This window comes from Staurois parvus, unplaced genomic scaffold, assembly GCF_062004578.1.
Source record: "Staurois parvus isolate SC_StPar_1 unplaced genomic scaffold, SC_StPar_1.0 ptg000071l, whole genome shotgun sequence".
NCBI lineage: Eukaryota > Metazoa > Chordata > Amphibia > Anura > Ranidae > Staurois > Staurois parvus.
In genome coordinates, this window is record NW_028317867.1 from 3,852,870 (window position 1) to 3,867,601 (window position 14,732).

At 42.9% G+C, this 14,732-nt stretch overlaps 1 protein-coding gene across 1 annotated transcript in view; it reads right to left on the bottom strand.

Moving 5' to 3' along the window:
* The window catches only part of LOC149469411 (cyclic nucleotide-binding domain-containing protein 2-like), a 106,513-nt gene that overhangs the window by 21,373 nt on the left and 70,408 nt on the right, over positions 1–14,732 (bottom strand). The window contains exon 14 of the mRNA XM_089669322.1: positions 5,913–5,953. Within this exon, the coding sequence (XP_089525448.1) occupies positions 5,913–5,953 (41 nt within the window). The remainder of the gene's footprint in view (positions 1–5,912; positions 5,954–14,732) is intronic.

Sequence of the window (14,732 nt, forward strand, 5' to 3'; positions counted from 1 at the left end):
TCTCCTTTTCCTTCTTCTCATCCTTCTCCTTCTGCTTCTCCTTCTTCTCATCCTTCTCCTTCTTCTCATCCTTCTCCTTCTTCTCATCCTTCTCCTTCTCCTTCTTCTCATCCTTCTCCTTCTTCTCATCCTTCTCCTTCTTCTCATCCTTCTCCTTCTTCTCATCCTTCTCCTTCTCCTCATCCTTCTCCTTCTTCTCATCCTTCTCCTTCTCCTTCTTCTCATCCTTCTCCTTCTCCATCTTCTCATCCTTCTCCTTCTCCTTCTTCTCATCCTTCTCCTTCTTCTCATCCTTCTCCTTCTTCTCATCCTTCTCCTTCTTCTCATCCTTCTCCTTCTCCTCATCCTTCTCCTTCTCCTTCTTCTCATCCTTCTCCTTCTCCTTCTTCTCATCCTTCTCCTTCTTCTCATCCTTCTCCTTCTCCTCATCCTTCTCCTTCTTCTCATCCTTCTCCTTCTCCTTCTTCTCATCCTTCTCCTTCTTCTCATCCTTCTCCTTCTCCTTCTTCTCATCCTTCTCCTTCTTCTCATCCTTCTCCTTCTTCTCATCCTTCTCCTTCTTCTCATCCTTCTCCTTCTTCTTCTCATCCTTCTTCTCATCCTTCTCCTTCTTCTCATCCTTCTTCTCATCCTTCTCCTTCTTCTCATCCTTCTCCTTCTCCTTCTTCTCATCCTTCTCCTTCTCCTTCTTCTCATCCTTCTCCTTCTTCTCATCCTTCTCCTTCTCCATCTTCTCATCCTTCTCCTTTTCCTTCTTCTCATCCTTCTCCTTCTGCTTCTCCTTCTCCTTCTTCTCATCCTTCTCCTTCTCATCCTTCTCCTTCTTCTCATCCTTCTCCTTCTTCTCATCCTTCTCATCCTTCTTCTCATCCTTCTCCTTCTTCTCATCCTTCTCCTTCTTCTCATCCTTCTCCTTCTCCTTCTTCTCATCCTTCTCCTTCTTCTCATCCTTCTCCTTCTTCTCATCCTTCTCCTTCTCCTTCTTCTCATCCTTCTCCTTCTCCTTCTTCTCATCCTTCTCCTTCTCCTTCTTCTCATCCTTCTCCTTCTTCTCATCCTTCTTCTCCTCATCCTTCTCCTTCTCCTTCTTCTCATCCTTCTCCTTCTCCTTCTTCTCATCCTTCTCCTTCTCCTTCTTCTCATCCTTCTCCTTCTCATCCTTCTCTTTCTTCTCATCCTTCTCCTTCTTCTCATCCTTCTCCTTCTCCTTCTTCTCATCCTTCTTCTCCTCATCCTTCTCCTTCTTCTCATCCTTCTCCTTCTCCTTCTTCTCATCCTTCTCCTTCTCATCCTTCTCCTTCTCCTTCTTTTCATCCTTCTCCTTCTCCTTCTTCTCATCCTTCTCCTTCTTCTCATCCTTCTCCTTCTCCTTCTCTTTCCTCATCTCCAAGGGCATTTAAATTAAAGGTACAGTGTTCTGCACTAATTTAAAGGCTCTCTGAAGCCTAGAAACCCTTTTTATAAGTCATCTTCGTAGCGAAGAAATTCGCATCGAATCGAATTTCACACTGGAATTTGCCGAATCAGCCGAATCGAATTTTTGAGAAATTCGCTCATCTCTAGTGTGTAGGAGGGAATTCAAGTAATTTTTCTTTTCATTCAACCCACTGGACTGCTTAACTGGTCATGACTTGCAGTGGTTCACTGATGCTGAAGGAGAGGGGATAAGTATGAGACATGCATCTGACACCACTCTGGGGGAGCACCAGGTTGTAATGATGGCTATCTCCCATGAGATGGAGGTCTCTTTAAATGTCTCAACTTCTTAGATGTCAGTGTGAGCCGTTCATGTCCCTAACAAGGGAAAAGTCCCTGGAAAGGTGTTGTGTTTAGATGTGGGATGTATTAAGATGACTAACGTGTTAGAGGAGATACCTGAAGTTGTAAAAACACATTCACTGTACACATGATTATCTCCACCCCAGTCGGACAAGCTGGTACTAACAAGTAGCAATCGGTGGAGCAAGGTAGTACAGGTGGTGCTAAGCAGGATTGTTCAAAAATAGAACTGGTTGGTACAGTGCTGGTTAAGTCCATGGAAAGTGGTCTCACAGTTCCCCCTTGAGAGTGAATATACATGTTTGTATAGAAAGCACTCAGGTGAACTGTTCAAGAAATCACAAATGACAAACATGTCAGAGATGCAGTGATGTGGAGCATTACTGCTGGTGAAGTCCGAGGTGCGTCTGAGCAGTGGTTAGTAACAGGTGTGGATACTGCCTCAATCGCTAGTTCTCATAATAAAAAAGGGCCCAGAATAGACTCAGTAACAATGGGGATTCTGACAAACAGAGTACTGACAAGATTGGTGTTTGTGACACTGAAAAGTGCAAACCACCAATGTTGAGTAAAGCTGGTCAGGGAAGCCAGAGTACCCCAAGAAAATGAGGATAAACCCATGAACCCTGTAAGAAGAGGGAGAAAGCTTAGTGTACAGAACAGTGGGACCCTGTTGAGAATCATAGTAGGGTGTACTTGGAAACACACCCAGAAAAGAGGTTGGGCCTATGTGGCTGATGGCTGGCACAGAGGTGTCCCAACCGAAAAGATGGGTTCAGGTATTCCACCCTCTGGATCGAAACAAAGGATGGGAGTGTGTGTGCAAGGTCCTGCTACTGTGAAAATGGATATAGGAATCATACAGTGCTCACACTAATGCAGAGTTCAGGCTCAGGAGTGTTTATTGTGTTTACATTTTTTTCTTGGGTGTGTAATCCTGGATCGGGGCCCAGGACTTGAAGGTTTCAAAGTGTCTTGGGTGAAATGAAGCCTTCAATCCTATGTCCAGGTCTTTCTGGAGACCTCCAGGCCATGTGTGTGCACAGGTGTGCATACTGGCCATAGCTCAAGGGCCCTTGTATGGCAATAGGTGTTCGCTGCAGAAAGGAAAGGTGATCTGCTCAGGAGACAGAACTCCATGTTGGCGAGATTCCCTACTTGAAGGACTGGGAGAGTTGGGACAGCTGAGTGAAATAGCTGAGGTAACTAGCGAGGCCAGGGAACTGGAGGGATTCTACAGTTGCAAGAAAAAGTATGTGAACCCCTTGGGATTACGTGGAGTTTTGCATAATTTGGGCATAAAATGTGCTCTGAACGTCATCTAAGTCACAACAAAAGAACACAGTCTGCTGAACATAATACTACTCAAACATTAGTTTAATTGCCATGGTTTAATTGCACATAACATGTAAACATTCACAGTGCAGGGAGGAAAAAGTATGTGAACCTTTGGACTTAATAACTGGTTGACCCTCCTTTGGCAGCAATAACCTTCTTCCCAAACAACTCAGTCTTGGTTTCATCTGTCCACAGTATATTTTGCCAGTAGTGCTGTGGAGCATCCAGGTGCTCTTTTGCAAACTTCAAACGTGCTGCAATATTCTTTTTGGACAGCAATGGCTTCCTCCGTGGTGTCCTCCCATGTACTCCATTCTTGTTTAATGTTTTCCTTATTGTAGATGTGTCAACAAAAATGTTAGCATGTGCCAGAGAGTTCTGTAGGTGTTTAGCTGACACTCTGGGATTCTTCTTTACCTCATGCAGCATTCTGCGCTGTGCTCTTGCAGTCATTTTTACAGGACGACCACGCCTAGGGAGAGTAGCAACAGTGCTAAACTTTCTCCATTTGTAGACAGTCTGTCTTACCGTGGACACATGAACATCAAGGCTTTTGGAGATACTTTTGTAACCCTTTCCAGCTTCATGCAAGTCAACAATTCTTGATCGTAGGTCTTCTGAGAGCTCTTTTCTGCGAGGCATGGTTCACATCAGACCGTGCTTCTTGAAACCAGTAAACCCAAAACAGGTGTGTGTTTTTTAAGGGCAGGACAGCTGTCAGCAACACATCCAATATCATCACACTAATTGGAGTCAAGGTTGGCTCACTCCTGGCTCCAATTAGCTCTGGGAGAAGTCATTAAGCTCAGTTGGTCCACGCTGAGAAAAGATCCCAACTTTAAAGTTGGGATCCACCAAGATGCCTGGACTGGCATCTGGCTCAGCCTCTCAAAGAGTCACTGAGAGCCTGAGCCAGCAGCTCCCGCCCCCTCCACAGCCCAGCGCTCCACTGAGTGCTAGGAGGGCAGAGCAAACAGCGATGATTGACAGTCACTGCTCTCTGCTCAGAGTGGCAGGGAGAACTGAGCGATCAGCAGTATCTGATTGCTCAGTTCTCACCCTTAGAGCTAGTGGGAGACAGATGCAGCATTGGTTTGATCTAGGTGAATATGTTTTAAAAAAAACACAGTTCTCTTTTAACCGTTTCCTGATCGCCCTGTAGCAGAAATATTTCTACAGTGCGGCACGGGTGTGCAAAGTCACGTATATATACGTGATTTTGCATTTCTGGGTAGGGGGCACACGCGAGCCCTACCCGCACTGCCGTTCGCCACCGTCACCGGGTCCTGGACGGTAATTACTCGCCGGCGCCTGGTGTTTTTCGACGATCTCCGACGGGGAGGAGAACTGTTTTGTTTACTAACAGTTCTCCTCCCTGTCAGCTCGGGCACACAGCTCTGGATGGCTGTGCACAGCGCAGCGATCCATAACAGTGTTATTACATTGAAGCACACTGACACCACCCCCTAGTAAAACACTCACTGCACACAGTTAACCCTTTGATCGCCCCCTCTTGTTAAACCCTTCCTGCTCAGTGTCATTAGTACAGTGTCATTGCTTTTTTTAGCACTGATCACAGTATTGGTGTCACTGGGGATGTCAGTGACACCAAGTCAGTTCCCCCTAGTGTCAGAATGTCCACTGCAGTCCTGCTATAAGTCGCTGATCGCCGCCATTGCTAGTAAAATTAAAAAATAAATTTAAAAAATCCTAGTACTGTATATATACTGCCATTTGTAAATGCTATAACTTTCACATAAACCAATTAATTTACAAGTAGTGGAATTTTTTTTTTTTAGCAAAGACATGTCGCAGAATACATTTTGGTGTAAATGTATGACGAAATTTGATTTTTAAAATTTTTTTACTGAACTTGTTTAATAGCAAAAAGTAAAAATATTGTTTTTTTTTCTCAAAATTGTTGGTCTTTTTTTTATAGCCCAAAAAATAAAAACGCACAGGTGACAAATACCACCGAAAGAAAGTTCAATTCATGGTAAAAAAGGACGTAAATTTCATTTGGGTGCAGAACTGTATGACCGTGCAATTGTCATTTAAAGTAATGCAGCGCCGTAACACAGAAAATGGCCTGGTCAGGAAGGGGGGCAAATCCTCTGGAGGGCAAGTGGTTAAAGTGTATTTCTATTTTTATCTACATATTTTTTAAGATTTGTATAGAGAAGGGAAGGCTAAATCCCCTATTAACTCTGTATTTTACCAATAAATATTTAACAGTGGGTACACCCATGGCACTAGTTTCACAGGGAGCACAGTGGTAGCTATTTTTTATTTTTACTCTAACTAATTTTTGGGTCTATGCAAGTAGGGGAGTCACTTCTCAGACTGCTGGTTGGAGCAATCACTAAATAAATTACATTTAGTTTCATTAAAGGAGAAGTAGGGCCAACGCTCTTCTAGCCTTGCTTCTCCTGTGGGTCCTAGGTGTGAAGAAGTGCACCCAGACTCAGCCAACAGCGGGCTAAAGTCTGCTGTCAGCTGATGTCACTCAGCCAATCCAGACCAGCAGCTGGCTTAATCTCCCTGAGAGCAAGCCACTCCTGCAACTCCACAGCCTGGTGCTACAGTGAGGACTGGAGGGACAGAGCCAAGAGCCGGTGACAGACTATATAGGCAAGAGTCTAAACATGGAAGGATCACCAGGAATTATTTTAACAAAAGCTGTAGATTTAAAAAAGATTGAAAATTAACTTTGATATTATCTAAAAATGAGAATGAAATGATAATAAGTAGTGAATACAACAGAGCAGTAGAGAACTGTAAAATGTATGTCTTACATCTTGCTGGTTGCATCTTCCTTTGTCATTCGGTCTTTTGTCTGTACAGGAACAGAACATTATGTTAATTTCAGCAATATAATAAATCCAGTTTTATCCACAATTGTTTTCCTTTCAGTCTTGTCTACAGTAGTAGCAGTCATCTTACTGTATGCCAGATTTGCACAGATATCAAGTCAATGTAAACATAATAGATTGTTAGACAACAGAAAATAATGTTTGTCTCCTTGCAGTTCCCTTCTGTCACTTGCTGTGAACAAACTGCTTTTTGTGGGCGATGAATACAATGTAAAACACATTCTAATGAAATGTGAACATGACTTTCTTATGTCAATGATTTAAAAACATGTTTTATCAGTTGAGCCATTGAGTTCTTCCACATAAAGACATTCTGCATACCTGTGGGACATTATTTTTCACAACCAGACCCCACTATGGAAGATCCCAATATCCTAGTTCTTAAAGGGAATTTTAAAACTATTCAGGAAAGGAACATTTTTGAACTAGGAATGGTAGTTCTACTTGACACAAAAGATAATGGGCTAAATTTAGAATTGGGATTTCTTACTCATTATCCAACAGTTTTACGACCCATGATGTGACTGCCACCCCCAATCCCCATTCTATAGCTCTCCTTCTATCTTACCTCACTAGCTATCCTAGTTTTATTACCATTGGTGTGCAACATTGGTTTGTGTGTGCTTTTTCCCTCAGGGATTGTATTTTTTTTTAACAGTCTGCTAACACTTTGTGTATTAGTACTGCTTGAACCCTGAAGCAGGAGACTTTCACATAAACCATGAAATTTTGTATGTTAGTAGTGCAAATAAATAAGTATCATGGACAGTACTCAATTGTTTCAAGTGCACTAATACGGCTACAATTGTATTATGCTCAGTAAAACATATTAATCTATACTATAGAGGTTGTTATGCTTCCTTGCTTTTACTGCAAAGAACTCTAAAAGACATAGCAAAACACCCACTCTATTCCAAGGGAAATGCCTTTACATACACCAGGGGTAGGCAACCTTTTGAACATGGTGTGCTGAAAAATGTTCTTGAAGAAATTGAGAGTGCCACTAATATTAAAAATGTCAATTATACACATATGTCAACCGAGGTCTTCTGCGGAATATACAGTTGGAAATGACGTGTGAGGTGATAGTGGTCACCCTAATGAAGTTCCCTCAGATCAAACCCAATCTTCAGACCAAACCCAACCTTCAGACCCTAAATCAGCCCTCATTCCTTAACCTTCACACCTCATGTCACCCCAGCTCCTGCACCTTTACACCTCAGATCACACCAATTCCTGCACCTTTACACCTCAGATCAGCTCAATTCCTGCACCTTCACACCTCAGATTAGCCCAATTCACACCTCCGTTCACCCCAAAGCCTACACTTTTGCACCCCAGATAAGGCCCAATATATGTTTTTTCAGGCCTCAGATCATCTCCATTTTCTGCACTTTCACACCTAAGACAGCCCCAGTTCCTATTTCCTCAGGCGTCAGATGAGCCCCAACTCCTTCACCTCTACATTTCAGATTAGCTCAAATTCGTGGACTTTCACATCTCAGCTCACGCCAATGCCTGCACTTTCACCCATCAGATCACCCCAACTTCTGTACTTTTCACCCCAGATCACCCCAATTCCTGTACTTTCACAAACCAGATCAGCCCCAATTACTGCATCTTTACACCTCGGATCATCCCCAAATCCTGCACCTTCACCCCCCAATTCTTGCATCTCCAAGCCTCAGATCAGCCCCAATATCTGCACCTTCACACCTCAGCTCACCCCAGTTATTGCAACTTCACACCCCAGTCCCCAGCCACAATTCTTGTGCCTTCAGGCCTCAGATTAGCCCCAATTCCTGAACCCTCAGAACTCTGATCACAATTTCTGTACCTTCACACCTCAGATCACCCTGATTCCTGCACATCCAGACCTCAGATCATCCCCAATTCTTGAACCTCCAAGCCTCAGATCAGCCCCAATTTGTGCACATTCACACCTCAGATCATCCCAATTTCTGCACCTTCACACCTCAGGTCAGTCCCAATATCTGCACCTTCACACCTCAGGTCAATCCTAATATCTGCACCTTCACACCTCAGGTCAGTCCCAATATTTGCACCTTCACACCTCAGGTCAGTCCCAATATTTGCACCTTCACACCCCAGGTCAATACCAATATCTGCACCTTCACACCTCAGGTCAATCCCAATCTCTGCACCTTCACGCCTCAGGTTACCCAAATTTGTGCACCTCTGGACCTCAGCTTACCCCAGTTCCTGCATTTTCACAACCCAGATTAGCCCCAATTCCTGTTCCTTCAGACCCCAATTCCAGCATTTTCACACCTCAGGTCACGCAAATACCTGCATCTTTACACTTCTGATCATCTCCAATTCCTGCACCCTTACAGCTCATATCACCCCAATTCCTGCACCTTCACCCTTCAGCTCACCCCAATTTCTGAACCTCCAGACCTCAGATCAGCTCCAATTCCTGCACCTCCAAGCCTCAGATCAGCCCCAATTCCTGCACCTCCACACCTCATATCACCCCAATTCCTGCATTTTTACAACCTATATCAGCCTCAATTCCTGTTCCTTCAGGCCTCAGATTAGTCCTGATTCCTGCATTTTCCCACCTCCGATCACCCAAATACCTGCACCTTTACACCTCTGATCATCTCCGATTCCTGCACCCATACAGCTCATATCACTCCAACTACTGCACCTTCACACTTCAGCTCACCCCAAATCCTGCACCTTCACACCTCTGATCACCTAATTAATGAACTTTCACACCTCAGTCCACCCCAATTCCTGCACTTGTTAAACGATTGCTGTGATGAAGATGGTTAATAGCCATTTGAATATATATTTCTCTGGCTATATCCCCTCCAAGCTGAGCCAGGCGCATGGATGCTGAGGGACAGAAATGTTTGGAGGAAGGGCAGGTACACCAATAGTAAAAGCCTGGCCATGAGCCGGCTCAGGCTAAAAAAAGAGTTGTGTAATGCAGAGGAGGAAAAATACTAAATATAATTACCCTTTCAAAGTGAGAAGCAGCTTGGGGAATCTGACTTGACACAGCTTCAATGTGGAGAAAGCAACATAGGAAGCGAAAACAGCAGGCACCATCCACACTGTTTCTTCTGAATGCAGCCACTGGCCACCTTTATTGTTTGGGAGGTGGGTCTCCTAGGACTCCGCTCGGGTGCTGTCCTTGATTCTGTCATGTGCCACCTCCAGCACTAGTGCCGGGGGTTGCCTACCCCTGACATATACTATGAAAACTAACTCCACTTAAGAAAAAACAATCCCCTCTGGGTGATCAATTTAACATTTCTGGGAGCATTCTGTGCACTGGCAGTGTGAAGGACACCTCCAGATTGCCATATTGCATAGAACGTAAAGGTAATTTTTAATAACATTAAATGACATCATGGCTTCTGTAGCAATGGCATAGGCTAGATTAATTGTTTGTTTTTATTTGGTATATTTGTTCCACAAAAGTGGAGTTTACCTTTAAAGTCTATTTTCACTATTGCAGTCAAATTTGAGAATCCATTAAATGTTTGTTCTGTGTTCCCATTTACAGAGCATACATAGAAATCTCTTTTTCAAAAATATTTGTATTTGTTTCTTTAGAGTAGATTTCTACAGTACATAGGACTCTGTGAGCAGCTTCTAGTGTTTAGAATAGCTTACTATGTGCAATTAGGGGACAGACTGAGGGATAGTTTTTGTAAGTGCATTAACATACAATGATCCACCCAAGCCTTGAGATCTGTGTGCTCACCTCATTTAAAACTGATAATGAGATTTGCCAGCATAGTACAGACATGGTTAATTATGGTAAAGATAACTCTCTAGCCCCTTTCTTAATATTGCATATTGCAATTAATAAGCAATTAAAACATGTAAGCAGCATTTTAAAACTATGCATAAAAAAACATATACAACAAATACAAAATAGGCATCCTAATTTTTGGTGTAAAAGTGTAAAGATTCTTTAAGGTTAAGAAGCAAACCTGACTCAATTTCAATGAAAATAATAAGTGGGTGGAAAGAAATATTTTTACAATAAACTTATCTTCCAGAGTATAAATTAATGATGTAGCTATTTGCATCATCATCTGCATGATTACCAAAATCAGCTGGCAGCTGTCTTGATCTATCAGACAGTCTGGGTTTATCTCAACATTTGAAGGATCATTGTTAAGAACAGCTCACGCAGTTAAGAGAAATAAAGAAGGGAAATGCACTCTGGCGGTCACCATTTGTTTTTTTGCTTTGTTTATTGAAAACACAATGATACTGCATGTAAGCATATTACAATGTTATCCACTTGCCCCCCTTCATGGCCAGGCCATTTTTTACGATACGGCGCTGCATTAATTTAACTGGCAATTGCACAGCTATGCAACACTGTACATAGAGTAAATTAAATGTTTTTCCCCACAAATAGAGCTTTCTTTTGGTGCCATTTGATCACCTCTGTGTTTTTTATTTTATGTGCTATAAACAAAAAAACTCTGACAGTTTTGAAAAAAAAAAACAATGTTTTTTACTTTTTGCCATAAAATATAAACAATTAAAAAAAACTAAAATTTCTTCATAAATTTAGGCCAAACTGTAATCTGCTACATGTCTTTGGTAAAAAAAAAATGCCAATAAATATATGTTAATTGGTTTACATGAAGGTTATAGCATCTACAAATGGTGGTATACTGTATATACTGGAATTTTTATTTATTTATTTTTTATACTAGTAATGGCAGCGATCAGCGACTTATATCAGGACTGCGGCGGGCATTCTGACACTAACTGACACTGGGTGGGAACTGGCTAACTGCCACTGACATCCCCAGTGACACCAATACAGTGATCAGTGCTAATAAAAAGCACTGACACTGTACTAATGACCCTGGGCAGAAAGGGGTTAACATATGGGGCGATCAAAGGGTTAACAGTGAACTGTTTTGTGCTTACTGTGTGGGATTTTACTAGGGTACATGCTGCTTACCAACTCTCTGCTTTTCAGAGAGATAGAAAGCAGCATGTCCCTGCTGACAGGAGAGAGAGATCTGTGCTGTTTACACACAGATCTCTCCCCTGTCAGCTTCTTTGTCGATCACTGAGTCCCAGCCATGAATCGCTGGCTGGGGTCCAGTGTCTGACATCTCGGGAGCCAATGACAGCATTGGTAGGGTGGTGCTCACGCGCCCCTACACGGAAATGTGAAATCACGTATTTATACTTGATTTTGCACAGTGTGACACCCCTGTAGCAGTACATCTGCTATAGGGTGGTCCTTAAATGGTGGTTATAGTGCATGCTGCCACTATTTTATCAAAGTAATAAACTGCTAGTCATTATTATATGATGTTAGAGAAAGGGTCTCAAAATGTAAAAACTGTGACTGTGGAAAAAAACATGTAGATTGAGGCCCAGATCAAAAGCCTTATTAACAACAGCATGTATTCTTTAAAGTGGAACTCTGCCCAAACCATTTCCCTTTTTTTAGGATAGGTGAGGAGGGCATAGATTGTACTGCCATCTATTTGCCCATTGGTAAGATTTTTTTCTCACTTCCTGTCCATGATTCTTGTTCTCAAGGACCAGGTAAGGCCAAATCTCAACAGAATCAAAGCAAAAAAAAATGTACAATTGTCTCACTCTAATCAAAACTAACAAATAATGTTTTGCTGTAGTTATATTAGGATTAATTTCCCGCACAATTAATATATAAAAATAGAACAATACTAAACTAACCTTCAGATCTGAAGTACATAAGAGGAAGACGTGTGGGAATATTTTTCTCTCTAGATGCACATCTAGTCAGCACTCCAGTTAACAAATTATAAAAAGGAAAGGGTCTTGCCCTCTGTGACTACCATATGAGCCAGCTGGAGGAGCTGAGATAAACAGAAGCTCTGAGATAATTGTTTCACATCATTAACCTTGCCTTTGCCTGTGGTATCTATCTCTCAGAAAACACTACACTGAACTATTAGGTTCTCTGTTAAAAGTGTTTTTATTAGCTCTTTTTTGCAATTAATATAGTACTTCTGGAACCTAATGACTATCAGATTGTTTCAAGGGAAGGCAACTATGTCCAGGGATGGCGTCCTCTGCAACAGACTGGTAATATTGTCCACAGCAACCAGATTACTTTATGTTTAATTAAGCCACTGTTTAACAAATGGTTATCATTTTACATTTACTGTACAACCTTGCTGTCTTTTAGCTATCATATATGGGGGCCTTGTATCAAATTTCTTACTTTCTTTGTTTCTATTCTTATCAAATACTGTATTTGAAGACTAGACTTTGAATCAAAAAGTCAAGGATGTTTCTTTCTTCCTACTTTGCTTCCAAAATTATTTTCTCCTCTTCTATATGTAACACCCTCTAGCTTAGCCAGAGTTTGTTGTTTTATTTTTTTAGGCAGAGGCTGAGTAGCAGCCTGGGATAAGTCAACCTGGGAGTGAGGTAGTGAGGTTGCCTCAGAATAGGCTGGGAGGCTCTAACAGGTCAAGACTGAAGCCCTCCCACTCTTCCAGCAACTTAGAGAACTTTCTAAAAGAGGGCTGGAGGAGGGGAGGAGGCACAGATCTGGATGTTTAAGGGACCCTGGCCAATCCCCTTGCAGGAGGCTAGACATGGTGTCTAGGGCAACCCTCAAAAGTGGCATAGCCTGTGCAGCAGGGACAGAGGGCATCAGGTGGAAGGTGGAGTATGGAGTCTTGGAGGAAGCTCAGAGAAGAGGCCTACCTACAGGCAGGTGCTGGGGAGGAGGATCTCCACTGTACCACCCTCTCCGAGGGAGGACATCCTGAGCAGCAGGGAAGGAGCCAGCCCAGTGAAAGGCCTGAAGGCAGCCACCAACTCCTTAAGTTATCAGGAGAGGACAGTGTGGGTACTCTTACACCCCCTGGGCCAGATAAGGGGAGAGGGCAGTCAGGTGGAAAATCCAGCTAGCTTCTCATCCGGGGCTGCTATGTTGAATTGGCAGTTTCTTGGCAACTTTGCCCAGGGAATACCTTCAGTGTAGCTTAGTGAAGAGGAAGATTCATCTGGGATCTGAGGATATACACCAGAGAGCTGGAGGGCTCTTAAAGGAGAGACTATTTTGTCAACATCTGTACATAGTTGCTAAGGAGTTGGTACTCAAGTTTGCAGTTTCCATGGGCATCCCATATACCACTCATCCCCATCCAACTTATTAACCCATTTAATACAATCACAAAACTAAGCTCAAGGACTGTTTACTTACTCTGAGTGCAATGTGTGGAAGAAAATGCATGTTGCCTGGCTGTGCAGAGCTGTAGGGGGACTTAAAACTCAGTGACTCCAAAGGGGTATTATTACATATACATTATCTCCACATATCTGGTAATAGCTTCCTTTCTCCACTTATATCCTCCCCTTCCCTTTTCCATTCTACTTTCCCCTACCTACCATTCATATCTTTTTTTCACTTTGAGCCAGCACCTGTTTATATACACACTGGACATTCAGCCCATGTATGTCAAGCCCCGACATTTTCAGGACCCTGGGAGGCGCAGGTTCAGAGTTGATGACAGGCTGAAATACGCACCACCAGAACACTGTAGAAAGTGGTACTCATATTTAAGGCTGTCTGTGCTCAAGGATGTATGCCAGGACACAGAAATCAGTGATGCTCTGAGGAAACTCTTCCCCCAGAACTCCCAAGTTAAAATCAAGCCCAGTGTGGACAATTCTTCAAAAGGTTGAGGTCTGACCAAATAGCATATTGGGGCAGGAGAGGATTTTCTCTCCTTTCTTTTACATTTCTGTCTCTGAACTGGACACAGCAGGACACCTTTAGAGATCATTGGAACCTTGAAAGGGAAATCAGTTCACTTTGAGGGGGGAACTACGATCTAGATCAGAGGTCTCCAAACTTACCAAATGAAGGGCTAGTTTACTATCCTTTAGACTTTGGGGGGGAGACTGCGGCCAGTGGGAGTAAGAATTGTTCCAGCATCAGTGGGAGTAAAATTCAGGTTTGCTGGTAAGTGGGAGTAAAAAAATAAATAACATCTGTGGTCAGTAGGAGGAGGAATAGTGCCCCATCATTGGTATTAATGGGAGGAATAGTGGCCTCTCACTGATGTCAGTGGAAGAGAGGAACGAATGGTCCCTCATCATTGGTGTCAGTGGGAGGAATTATGCCGCACTGTTGGTGTCAGTGGAAGGAATAGTGGTTCATATAAGTGTGAAGAATAGTCCCCCCAAGGGCTGGAAAAAAGAAAGCAAAGAGTCGTATTTGGCCTGCAGGCCAAAGTTTGGAGACCACTGATCTACAGGTAGATGGTTGTCCATGGTAGGTGTGATATGGGCCTTCCCTACCAAGTACCCCCTTCTGGGCACTGGAGGAGCCAAACAAGCTTGTGCCCTTCAGGTTCTGCATGCTCACTGCCCCCTTGCTATGGGAATACCAGGGAATATGCATGCCTGTCGGCCAGTATTGTTGAAACTGTTCTGATTCACAGTTTCAGCACCATGGATAGCAAGTGCCAGTGAGTGAATGAATAGACGCCTGTTATTTAACAAGATTTGACCAAAACAATCTCACAAAGATTCACCTAAAGGTGAAAAATAGCTGCTACTGTACTCTAAAGATTCATCTTAATACATTTTAACCTAACAATTCACTCCCCAAATGTCATATAATCCTGCCAGATTAGTCCTGCTATTTGCTGGGCAAATCTCATTGAATCTTATTCATCTTCTGTGACCCAGCATCCATTGTGGAATCAATAGAAGCTG